Source organism: Choristoneura fumiferana, chromosome 29, assembly GCF_025370935.1.
Source record: "Choristoneura fumiferana chromosome 29, NRCan_CFum_1, whole genome shotgun sequence".
NCBI lineage: Eukaryota > Metazoa > Arthropoda > Insecta > Lepidoptera > Tortricidae > Choristoneura > Choristoneura fumiferana.
The window spans coordinates 1,732,388-1,746,375 of record NC_133500.1 but is presented as its reverse complement, the minus strand read 5'-3'; the positions used below and the strand labels follow the sequence as shown (position 1 = coordinate 1,746,375).

The 13,988-nt window shown below is 37.9% G+C and overlaps 1 protein-coding gene across 1 annotated transcript in view; it reads left to right on the top strand.

The window, feature by feature from the left end:
• The first annotated feature begins 2,997 nt into the window (after positions 1 to 2,997).
• ena (ENAH actin regulator enabled) overlaps positions 2,998 to 13,988 on the top strand; it is a 30,347-nt gene continuing 19,356 nt past the window's right edge. The window contains exon 1 of the mRNA XM_074109836.1: positions 2,998 to 3,751. Coding sequence (XP_073965937.1) covers positions 3,219 to 3,751 — 533 coding nt within the window. The 5' untranslated portion in view covers positions 2,998 to 3,218. The remainder of the gene's footprint in view (positions 3,752 to 13,988) is intronic.

The following is a 13,988-nucleotide window of genomic DNA, read 5'->3' as shown; positions in this document are numbered from 1 at the left end:
ATTCATAAAAAATACTAGTGATGTATAATGAATATGTATTAGAAATAATTATCTTATCCTTAATCGATTAATCATTCGTTCGACCATGGTGGCATGGGCAGTTACAGAATCGCAATAAATAAGTAAATAAATAAAAATAAATATCACGGGACAATTCACACCAATTGACCTAGTCCCAAAGTAAGCTTAGCAAAGCTTGTGTTATGGGTACTAAGCAACGGATAAATATAATTTTATAGAAATAAGAAATAATCGAATACTCCCAGATAGCTTTATCAAAATAGGATCATTTCAGAGATACTTGGAATAATAAATATATAAGAATTTATTTTTGAATTAATCCTTTTTTGTTCGCCAACAGTGACAACACTAGAAAATAAGTAAAAAATTTTTTTTATATGATTGGGATATCCTGACAACCCATATTGCAAATTGAGTAAGAATTTCTCATTTAAATTACCTATTCTATTTCTCTGTGTAGACAGGACTTTTTACCTGGTGAACCAGTTGCTGATTTTCCTTATTTTTACAAGTTTTTATTTAACTTGCAATGTATGTAGGTATGTATGTGTGCGTGTCAAATCTTGCAAATTGGTTTTAGTGTCACTTCAATTTGGCATACTTGTAAATTATTGATTCGCAGTGACATTGGTTTGTCCGGCCAAGATCCTCTCTGCAGGACGGAAAACTCCTCAACGGTAAATGGCATCGACTTGAAATTGGTACGGAATGTAGTAGTATGACATTGCAAGTACAGACACAAAAAGTACAGTCGGCAAAAAAAGCTTGTATTAAAAATGAGGTTTTTAAACAAAAACTTACTATTAAATTAAAATAAAACGGAACCGTACGAACAGACTCTATTTCCCAATTATTAGATATTAGATAGATTCGGTTACAATTTTGCCTTATCAAGTGGAACAATATCTTTACGCAAAAAAACTTCTGTTATTTTTATTTATACCTTAGTTCATGTAAATGGAAGTAAATAGGTAATATACAAGTACAATTATGATTCTCACAGTTATCCATTTATTTAATTAGTGCCATTTTTCATTAAACCAATGATGAATTTACCACTAAATGTACACTTCTTGTGACAACATATCTAGCGCCTTAATTAATTAATAGACTAGTTTTGCTTCGTGAATTAGTGCCAATCAAAGCGAGAGTTCCAACAAATCTTTGTCAATTAAGACTGTTTGCAATTATAGGTCAGCTCAATGACGCGATGTCATGTGATACCTATCCATTTGAAGAGAACTCTTTGTCCGTATTAGTAGGTAGTAGTGTCCAACGCTAATGTTTGCAGCCGAAAGATTCTGATTCCGATACTGGAACCGGATTTCGATCTGTGCTGCGGTTTCGACTGAAACCGAATTTTTATTAGAGCTGTTTTTTTTTGCGTTCATTTTAGAAGCGTTATTGGATAAATTGATAGGTTTGGTACTTCTTAAAAGCGAGGAAAAAACGGAACCCTTATAGGATCACTTTGTTGTCCGTCTGTCTGTCTGTCAAGACCCTTTTTCTCAGGAACGCGTGAAGGTATCAAGCTGAAATTCTTATCAAATACTCAGGTCTACTGTCCCTTGGAGCTGTGAAAAAAACAAACTTCTAAGCCAACGCAATCAAAAGATACAGCCGTTTATGCTGCAAATTTTCGACACTCGCAAAGGAATCAAAACCTGTACAGGGTACTTCCCGTGAACTCAGAATCTTGAAATTTGGTACGAAGCAACGTCTTATAGCACAGATAAAGAAAAAAATTGCGAAAAGCATAAATTTTTAGTTTAATCTTATATTTTTTTAAATTATTGTACGGAACCCTCGGTGCGCGAGTCCGACTCGCACTTGGCCGGTTTTTTTTACTTGACATTCCTACACTACCTCCGAGGAGTTGCATCCAAAGAGACATCTACCTAAACACGCTTTCTCACTCTCCGTGTTGCCTAAAGAAAATGTTTCGCCACGCCACTGCAGAATATTATAAAATTTATAATATACTGATTTAACTACAAACAACCATGGAACCCGGTCACAAGACAGACCTGTATCAGTTAACCTTGCACATCATCTGTTATCGTGACATCCGATACGGATACTGGTAGAAACGACATAATGTTACAAAAAGCATTCATAAGAATAAAGATTAGAAGCGACACTGCTTAGTCACGTGACAATCTGATTTTTTTTAATATGATAGAGAGTAAGTAAATAAGCGGGGGTCACCTGATGGAAAACATAAACGCCCGTAAGTTGAGTTACGGATGCGTTGCCGGCCCTTTGAGAAAAGAGCAGCTCGTTTTTTAAAGACCCAAAGATTAGTCTCAATTTTTCTAAAATCTGACGAAGCTCTATTTAAAAAGTGATAAAGTCCTTGTCTGTCGATATAGAAATTACTGAAAAGATTAGGGAGAAATTGCCGTTTAAGCTTATATGGCCGCATAAAACATAAATTAGTTCCATCTTCTAATATATACAATTCTCGGTGTCACAGTGTTTGTGACCAAACTCCCCCGAAACGGCTTGACCAATTTTTATGTTTTTTTTTGTGTAGATATATTCGGTAGGTCTGAGAATAGGATGTAAACTATTTTTCATACTTCTACGCGGACGGAGTCGCGGGCAACAGCTAGTAGCTAGCTATGTACATGTATAAAAATTTCTCGAACTAGAAAACTGTAAGATATATAACAACACACTAATGCAATGTCTATTGCCATTATGTTACTGTCGCATTGATTGACCGCTTGGTCTAATTAATTATATTTAATCAGAAAGTTTTCTTACTTGATTTGTTTTTATTATTACATCTTTACAAGTTAACTGTTAGAAATTGCTCGCTGTCGAAAAGGGCCCTTACTAATTCAAATGTTAATTAAAATCTCGTGAAACAATGTTAGGTACATCAGCCGGCGAGCAGCGCTAACGAAGTAATTACCAAAACATTAAGGAAAGTGTTCCACTCACTATGCATCCCCAGGTTAGTCACTACGCTGCGCAAGCGACGCTGTGTGTGCAGCCTTGCCCTTAATGTCTATCAATCAACAAAACAAATCAGTAGTACTCGAGACGCCGCAGCGCGGGCACGTCTCGTCGCGCGAACAGATAACGTAGGTTTGAATTTGCCTCAAGCATAAACCCCATCGATAAAATTACGCAAATTTACAGTGAGAGTGAACTGTGATATAGAAACAACATTCCATAGTTAAGTGACAATGCGACGTGTTAAAATGAACATAGATCCCGACTTGGGTGATCTGGAGGAAATGCTGGCCCACGTACAAACTCAATTGGAGAACGAGATAGACATGGAAAAGGAGAGCAAGATGACATCGCTGATTAATGTACAGGAGTCGCCTAAGATGGTTAAAAGAACCAGCTCTTTTAATAGGGGTGATAGGGATAGCTTTGAATACAGGCGACCCGCACCAAGACCGCCTCTGGCTAGAGTCAACAGTGAAGTGAATTCAGGTAGCCAGTCCTTGAACGGTGAATATGGTGTCATTGATAGCTATAACCATCAGAACGGTACACTTAAAGGATCACAGACTAGCCTAAGGTCCGATGAAATGGGGTCGCAAAGCTCTTTCCAATCTTTCCGATCGGAGCCTATGCAGCGACACTCGGTGTTAAGTCTACCTGACAAAAGAGGATCGTCTTCGTCACTCAATGGTAGAGGAAAAACAGCAACATTACCAAGAGGATATGGCTCCAGTAAAGAGAAGAACTGGGAGGAGTATTGGGCACAGTAAGTTTTATTCTATAGTTAATAGGAGTAAGTAAATTTGTTGTGCGACTCATTCACGATAGTTGCGTAGAAAGTGGCCATTAAGTGTGTTTAAGGTTGTTACTTTCTTTTTATTTGTAAGCATATTTATCTCTTATTCAATAAACATGATTAGCTTGGGGAAAGTACTTACAATCGCGACAGTACAGATCGAATGATCCATAAAAGAGGAACTTCAATTTGTCATACAATATTGTTGAAATCTTTCAAACATTTGTCGTCAAAAATCACGATATCACTAAGAAAGTGGCGCCCTTGGTTCGATGTTTTGTGTTGAACTACTCCCATTGTTGTTACCGCCAAAAAAACAACACGTGAATCGTGAATTGGCCCGACTGCGTCATTCAAGTCCCTTTTCACGAAACTTTCTCGGAAACAAACGAGATTGCCCTAATATCGCAGAAAAACGTGACTAAGTTTTGCGTTTAACTGGTCATTAGTCACAATCAAATGCACCGTATTTATTCCAGCTGTTGACGTCAAATACCTGATACGGTTTTATCGTGAACAGCGGAAGTAACGGTTAAGAACTGGATTTAATAAGAAGTAGTACCTACTACTTAGAAACAAACTAAAACTAAATACCCTGAAAGTACAGTCGATGATATACCTAAATAAATTGACCGTTAGGGTGTGCATCCATTGAAAAGAATGCGCTATGCGCAGCGGAGACATGCAATCAAACATACATTGTTTACATTACAAGGGTAACTGGGCTAGGTTTTTCTCTGTCTCAATGAAAATGCAGCCTCATCGACCAAACTGAGAAAAGAGAGAAGTAAGTCCCAAAAAGGGATTATTATTATTATTTTGTTTACTTAAAGACACACATTAATGAAGTGTGTGCGATTTCGCTTCTTCAGATGACTTACTTGTGGTAAAACTTGTAAGATATCAATAATGATAGTATCGTTAGGTTAGTTAATTGTTGATTTCTTATAAGACTAGAAGTATAAATTGAAAAACACTGATCTCTCACTAATTATCAAAGCAATCTGTGCGATCGACAACATTAATTACAGAAGGAACTATAACGATACTGTCTGTGGTCGACGTACGATTATTCAGCCAGAAGATTGTTTCAGCATTGTTGGGGCTATGTCAGTGGTATGGAAAAGTAAACATATTTGTGACCTCGATAGATAAAGATAGCGATAGATTAGGTTTGTTTACTTGCAATCTTTTGCGATTTTCCGGGCCGAAAGCGACAGGACAGATTCTTTTCACCTACTTCAAAAAAGGGGTCAACATTTCACCGTGGTATTTTTGTGTAACATTGTTCTTTTTGTTTCACTTGTTCCAGTGTCTGTGTGTCTGTCGGTAATCAAATCTTGTTAGTCAAATTTGTCCCACTACTAATGTTGGGATTGACTAAAATGTTTTATATATAGGTACGTAAAGTAGTTTGGATGACAATGCAAGTCCAGTCAACAAAAAACTGGTATTAAAAATTAAACTTTATAAACGTATTCATTATGATGAAACAAACTCGGAATCTTCGGTTCTTTCGGTGGATACAGGCCGCTTCCAACCGAATCAGCTGTAGGTGTATAGGGAGGCCAACTCGAATCGAATGATTCGTTTGTGATATCCCTGAAACAAATATATAGTCACCATGAAGACTTCTGCTAACAGTCCAGCTGCTCTTGTTTTGAGACGAAGCCTATACCAGTGTACGCACCGGCTAGATCATCAATATTATTATTCGTGCCATACATTCAAAGAAAGTACAATAGCTTCGTTCCCATGCCTTAGACAGACGCGTGAGATGAAACATACGCAAGATTACCTCACAGCTCAACGTATTCAGTACCACTACCATGAGTTTACAGTGACCGTACACGATAGCGACGGCGTAAATTATTTGTATGGAGAATTGTACAGCGCCTCTACAAATAATTTACGCCGTCGCTACCGAGTACGGTCACTGTAAACTCATGGTAGTGGTACAGAAGGGCATTTAGGCTGATTGCGCTTACGCCATTTTGCGACATAACTTACGAAAGTTAAACGAAATCCTACGCATGGAAGAAAAACTAAGCGGTACATTGCGGTGCTCGATCGATCTCTTTTAGCTTGTTAGCTCCGCGACTCCTCGATGAATGTCATGCATTTGGTTTGGCTGTCTAATTTCTCACTGATAATATTTTTCCCATATGATTTACTTCCTAACTGTTTCATATAGGCAAACGAAATTTGTTTGAAACTGTAAGTACTTCAGGATTGTTATAATATAAAACTAACCTATCCTTATTTATAGGATTCTATAGGATAGTCCTGATATGCTGAATAGTCAGGGTGCTCACTAGTTCAGATAAAAAATCGTGGCCTGCCTGTTTTAACTGAACTGAATGCTAAATAAACTAGTAGTCTACAAAATAGTTGAAAGAGCTATCGAATTAAGATTCATTTATGATTTTGTCACACGAATCTATTTACACCATAATCAAAGCCATCGATTTATAGCTTTTATGTTATCGTTCCGTTATGGTGTTATCCTAAGTTGTGCTATTGTTACTGTTTGGCGATGTGGGCCCAGTATGGCGAAAGCGAACGAGGATGCGGGCCACGTGTGGGACGGGCTCGTAAACAAAACCTTGCCTTTTGAACTGCAGGGGTGTCAATTGACGAAGGAAGGACATTTTTGCTCAAACGTGATTGGAAATTTTCCTTTCGGCGGTTTAGTAGTCATTTCAAAAAGTAGTCATTTTAAGAAGTGGTCATTTCAAGAAGTGGTCATTTCTCATTGTAGTCCTAAACCGTCGAAAGGGAAAAAATTTCACTTCCTATTTGGAAATAGAACGCGGAAAGTGCCTCATTATTTCTCATGGAAGTAAAAAATTAATAATACTCAGCGGCACAAAATTTGGCCCACTCTTCATACAAAATTAACTATTAAGTACTGCATACATTTTGAGGGCCAGATTTTTTGCCGCTGAGCATAGTTTTATTAGGTAAATATAAAATTGTTTCGCTATTCATAATTTTTGTTAATAAAATCATGGCTTCGATTTTAGAATCTCTACCCAACAATATTTCGCAAAGCCAACCGCTAGAATCTAAAGTTTTTTTAATCGGACCTTTCTAGTAAAATAGAATTCAAGAAAACAATTCGTTTGTGAATTTAATGCAATCCAGTGATGGAAAAACTTGAATTTATGGCAGGTAGGTCACATCACAGTTCTTGGAACAGCCAACTTGAAATAAATATGCCTGGCTATATTTACTACGAAGTGCAAAATTCGAATTTCGTACCTTGCCGTCCCACTGACGCTTGTATTATTTAATAATTTTAATACGAGTGTGAGAGGGACGGTACGATACGAACTTAGATTTTCGAATTTCGTAGTAGCCCCCCTGGCGACCCTGCAGTTAACCGAGACTAACGACCGCCTACTACGTTCGGAACTGGGCTAAAGGTTTTTTTTCGCTTAAGTTAATAAGTTAAAGTGTAGGAAGGTTTACGTAACATATGGATGTTGTTGAAGTTGGAAGTGAAAGCAAGGTTGATGATTGAAATGATAATCGGTGTGTAGTTTAATATTTGAGCACAATGGATAAACTTTTTTTACCACCGACGCAAAAAGAGGGTTATGAAGTTTGACGCCAATGTCTGTCTGTGGAATCGTAGCTCTCCAACGGATAGACAGATTTCGATCGAGTTCTTTTACGTGAAAGCGAGTTTCCTTGCGGTTATTCTTGGCTACGTTTGATTAAAATCGGTACAGCCGTTTTGGTTTAAAAAATATAACTTCACTCGTACCTACCGTAGTTTACTGAAAACTATGAAAACATAAAAAACTGGTGCACAACAGGTGAGGCGCACAGTAACAATTCTATTCCTCTTAAATTTTCACAGTTGACTGACCTGAAATCACCGGCTCAAAGTTACCCATTATACTGCCTTTGCATAATTTGCGTATAAACTGTATAAAAAATTTATTCTTTCACTCAACTAAACGCGATATATTGTTGACTACTTGTTTAGGTATAGTGACTCAGTAAGTAAGATATGGAGAAGTGGGACTTCCTGACACTCATACATATCACGTAGTAGATCCGCTTATTATGGTAGAGTTGTTTATTTTGCAATGTGCCCCTGTGGCACTCACTATATTTTTTACAAATGTTTACATAGTATCACAGATCATCATGAAATGTGATCTAATACAAGATTATACGCGTTTGTAACGCAAAGCTGTCCAGTCAGAGCTCCGACTAAACAGTAGAAGCAGTCTCTCAAACTGCTAGACAGGTACGAGTATAATATATAATATACATCCTTACCTTTGTTTACATAAAAGTGACCCGTGAACCCGTGATAGACCCCTAAATACATCTAACCTGATGAAAAGTGCAGATGAGGCTAAAAGTATATCTCACTGGTTCAGTAACAGCCTATTCACGTCTTGAAGTGCTCTAGATTCTAAGCTAATAAAAAATTCTCCAATCTCCTGCATTCCAACATAATATATAATTAAATTGATTCAATCCAGCGAGCCGGAATCGGCAGTACTATTTGGGTTGGAGCCATCGAAAGGATTTTGCATAATTAAAAAGATATCGCTCAGTGCGGTTGCAGATCCAATATAACCCAATGGGCGCTTTTATATGTATATCAGCTATCGTCGATACTCAGCCTTGGAGGACTACTGGAAAAGTAAATGTTAACTTGCTTCTGATTAAGTATCGCTTATCTTAATCACTTTGCGGTCGTTAAACCTGGTCTAGTTATCTTGACCATTAGTGTTAGGACGAATTGCTCGTGCGGTTCACGTTTTCTCAATTTTACTGTCACTTTTCGATCCCTCTCTTCTCGAACTTGACTCTCGGTGTTGTCGCGATTAATCTCTATTCTATCGTGAGATTCGAGGGAAGTAGTACTTAGTGTTATCACGAATGTTGAGGGGTGATATACTCATGGACCACCGGGTGGTGTTGCTTATTTAATTAGAAGACCCTTGGGAGAACTAATAATAAGATGAAAAGAAATGTCAATCTAACAAAAAGAGAGTTAATGTTTTTTTTTTCCAGTTTCGTCCTTAATGTTATATTTTATGTTTTCATTGGCGAGTATCACAATTTCGTAAGTAAAGTTTCGTCGTATGAAAAACAAAAAAGCGTGTGTGATTTATTAATCAGAACCAGCTATTGCTTGCTGGTTGAGACGAAATAGTGACGACATCGAAATCTCCGAATGGTAATAAGACTTGTTCTGAAGCGTGCAGTTATTGTAAGATTAAGATATACTCAGCATTGTATATGCATCTGATAATGTATTGAATTTGTAATTCAAAAGAATACGCTGTTGACACAATGGCAAGGCCGCGAAGTGGAAAGCAGCGGGCAGCGGCGCTACGAGCGTTTCCTGTGTTCATTGCGTGTGCTGCCAAGTGACCACTGTGCGGCCAGCGTCTCGGCCGCTCGATGAACAGAGAATACGCTCGCCGCTCCGTTACCCGCCCCGCTGCCCGCTAATGTCCTGTCCGCGGCCTCGCAGTTTCGGCACAATCCAACAGGGCTACTACGAAACTCGAAGTTCGTGCCGTGCGGCCCCTCTGACACTTATACTGTATAATACGAGAGCGAGAGGGACGGTACGATACGAACTTCCGAGTTTCGAGTTTCGTAGTAGCCCTGCAGGAGTTTCTAAACGGCTAGATATTAATTCGTCTCGCCCGTCGCTCTTTTGCAAGTTGCCAGCAATTTCTTAATAGCTATTTTGCATGATTGTATTCAGGTTGATTATTTTAATATGTTAAAATGTCTAAGTTGACTGGTTAAAAACTTATATAAGATGTCTTTAAATGTTTTAGTTTTTAGGTACCCGCGGCTTCCCTCGCTTGTAGGGTTGGGCAGTTTAATTTTAATTCCAGAATTTCAAGAAATTTCCGTGGTAATTTCCTAAAGTTACAATGTGGCGTAAAATTACGTTTACATTGTATAAAATACGGTTGGGATTTCGAGATTTGACATCCCTATGGCTTGGGCATAGCAGAATAAAAAGTAGCCCGTGTGTTATTTCCCCGAGAATCGGCTATCTAAATAACAAATTTCATCCATTGTACAACCATATTTAATGCAAGCATCATTACAATCAAGTTTATTAATTGATACACTTGTCGACTACTAGAAATACTTACAAGGTAGTATGCGGTTTTTGTATGAGAGCTTATAACTTCTTAAACATTCATCCTAGAGCCAACCAGTCTTTGTCTCATACAAAACAAAGAAACCTTTCCGTTCATTGTATGACTTTTATGACTTCAATCCTTTATAGTTTTTCTGACCCTTACCGTTCAAGGAGACAAAGAGGATCCTAAATACAGATAATAATTAGGGTACGCCTTCACAGTATTAAGTTTGAATTTTTACCAACATTTCATAAGTGGCCCCATATTTGTATTTATTGGGACATCAAATGCCATTTTTGTACATCTGAACTCCTTAATGGTAAGTAGTCCAACATATTGGCATCGTAAATTTATTTTATTCACAATTTATGGCGTAAAGAATGATGTTGTGCCACAGTTGTGCCCCCGAAATGACGACCACGTGTGTCCTCAAAATGTGATGAAATATTTTGGGTTAGAAAACATGATAGATAATTATGTACTTTTTTCAAAGGTCGGGAAGAGATCCCTTTAAGGGAAACATCCAAACATCCAACAAACATCTTCACAATTCAAGGTACATATTCATATTTTTAAATATACCTACAAACTTTCACATAAATGTAATAATGTAATGTAACATTATAAAATAATATTAGTAGGATTCTCTTGGTATCTTGTTAATTTCCTGTGATTTATGTACAGTCAATCAAATTGATTCTTGGGACACTATGGAACCTTATCATAGTAAACAATTTCAATTCTCTGTAAGGTTCTGATGTGGCCTAGGAATCTAATGAGGGCTATCGCGTATGAATTCGCCGCTAGAGGCGCTAGTGTAGCGTGAGGTCTCCGAAATGTCAAATCTCACAGTTTTTGGGTGAGCTAGGCGGGTTTATTTAAAAAAAGAATAATTTTGTGAATATTTTACAATATCTGAAATTAATTATGGCAAATATGCGTTCCGGGGCAATAATGTCTGCGTTTTGAGACAGTTTTGTCTTTCGGAAACCTTTGTCCTCCCTTTTTTCCGAACAAAACGGGGACTATGCAACACTGTGACATGCTCGAAATTTTTATGGTACGGTTTTAAAGTGTATTAAATATGATTCTAATTTAAAATTTTGTTTTCACGCCCGTAATAACAGACTTTGAAAGGCACCACAGTGCGCCATCTAGTGAGACAAAAAACGATAGCCCTCATTGGTTGACTGTGCAATAGAGTCATACAATACAATCCAATACTTTGGGATTAGGGACAAGTGAACGGCAAACTGAAGTCTTGAACTGAAGACCGTTTAGAAAATATCATTGGAAATTAGTGATAAAATAAAAACCGGCCAAAGAGCGTTTGCACTTTAAAGTTGAATATTTCGCAAACAAATCACTGAATTGAAAAATTATCTTAGCAAACCCCTAATGGTTTTAAAAGACTTATCCAACGATACCCCACACTATAGGGTTGGATGAGAAAAAAAAATCACCCCCACTTTACGTCTATGGGAGGAGGTACCATTTATTGTACCATTTTGTCGGCATAGTATATATATATATATCCGTGCAAAATTACAGCTTTCTAGCATTGATAGTCCCTGAGCAAAGCCGCGGACGGACAGACAGACAGACAGACAGACATGGCGAAACTATAAGGGTTCCGTTTTTGCCATTTTGGCTCCGGAACCCTAAAAATTAGTTGAAAATTACAGTTCTTTAGTGTTATCGGCTAGTGAAAGATCTAACTTGAGCTGCAGTTTTGTAAGAATATACATGTGCATAAATAACTGATACGACTCTATTTCTAGAACCGATAAAAGGGTCGGTATTTGCAAGCTCCGCTGTGGCAGATATTAACCGGTGACTGTACCTAGCTAACTTCGTTTTTAACATTGACTTTTTTTGTGGTAAGCATGACTGGATAATGGTTATGACAAATATACATTATGTATTAACTTTACCTGAAGCTATTACCTAGCACACACTCACCCCGTATTGTCCAGAAAGTCACGCCTCAAAATGACCTCATTGTTAATGAATAGAAATGATAGCAGTTAAGTAATATTTTGTAAAAAAAAAACAATGATTGAGGAATGATGTATCACAACGGCACATGTTGTCAATCGTTTACCTTCACTTGCCCGAATTTCACTTGCCATACCAACGTTTGCCATAAAATATATAGAACAGTGCTGTTATCAGGATTTTTTTTAAATGTCATCATATAGAATGCAGTAGGTTAGGTTAGGTTAGTTTAATATCAACTCTGAATAAATTACTATTTCAGAAATAAATTACTTTATGGCAAATGAAAATTCTAGAAAACGATACATTCGGGCATATGAAATTCGGGCAAACGATAGAGAACCGTTGTCAAATAGTCTAATTGTGTCTCAGTAATTAGCATAGCCATAAAAAGGCAAGCATGAGTAAAATCAAGATACGCGGAACAAAACCCGAATTTTAATCATAAAGTTAGTAGGTAATGACCGCGATAGTCTAAAACATTTTTGTACAAGGAATTTTACAACGAATTATATTAGAAGCTTTTATTTAGTTTCACCAATCCCGTTGTCTGTCTGTCTGTAATCAAATCTTGCAAGTTAAATTTGACCAACTTCAAGTAGTCAGATTTACTTGAAATTTGAAATACTTATGTAAATCGCGTGACAATACAATAATCTAGTAGTGACATCCTGGTAGTCCGGCCAGGATCGCCTCAGCAGGACGGAACTCTTCAACGGTTAATAGCATTGACTTAAAATTTGGTATGCAAATGTAGTTTGGGTGACAATGCAAGTAAAGTACAGTCGACAAAAAGTACATTCAGCAAAAAGAGCTTGTATTAAAAATTAAATTTTATGGTTGGGTTATTTATTAGTATTTTATTTTCGTTTTACCAATGAAACTCACGTAGCCTATATTTTATTTTGGGTAGGTATTATATTTGTTTTCGTTTCCCAATGTTTGTATTTGGTAAAGACTCCATGGCATATTCGCTGTTGCTTGTTACAAGGGTGTAGGTTTCTGTAGGTTTTCCATGTGTACAAATGTTTGTAAAGCTGTGACGGCGGCAGGGAGCAAAAATCACGAAAACGCGTTAGGCCCGGCTACACGTAGCGACTTCATGCGCAAACGGCTTGTGCAAAAATTGGCGCAAAAACTGTATGGCGTCCAAAAACCTGTGTAGTATACCGTTTTGCCTTCTTAACGAACATCACAAGTATGATTGAGCGTGCGCGTGCGCAAGTATGATGGGATACATATGCTTTCCTGACACTAAATCTGTATACAATGTGTCTCTACTCGTTGGACAATGATCGAAATCCCGAGTACTTAGAGTTCCTTCTCAGTAACATCTGAAGAGTATAAAATAAATATTGTACAGAGAGCAGAGGCACGTGGTATACCTATCATTCTCCTTATTTGGTCAGTTTGTTTCTGCCTAAAAGTTATGAACTCTTTAATCGGAATGTTTGACAGTTGGAGCTCAGACCCACGCCAATTGGCATTTAGTCACGTTCATCAATGTTTAGCCCACTCATGCGCCGTGCAGCAAGCGCCAATAACCTGACCTTCTGAGGCAATCGCCGCGTCCGCCCGTCGTTACGCAACTGACTGTACTTGTGGCAAAGGGCTGATGTGATTCGGCCACGTGTGTGGTTTTTGTTGGTAGTCAAATGTGACCGTCGATGGTCGATAGTTCTGAGGTCACATTCACACAAGGTAATAAAAAAAACTTAAGTTTCGCGGGTCGGTAAGCGAATCGTCGAACGTCCACCAACGAGATGGACGGATGACCTAGTTAAAGCCGCGGGTCACGGTGGATGCAGGCCGCTTCCAAACGTAGCAACTGGAGGTGTATGGGGGAGGCCTATGTGCAACAGTGGACGTCCTACGGCTGTTATGATGATGATGACGAATCTAAAGTTAATTTTACAAATAGAAAGCAAGCGCTTGTGCTTTCGAAAAGACCATCATTACCACGAAGAATGCACCGCAAGATATCTATCCCTTGCCTAGTGACTGGTTTAGGATATTATAGTCTATGTTTTCCTGTGATATTGACGCATTTCATGGTGCTGTTGCAA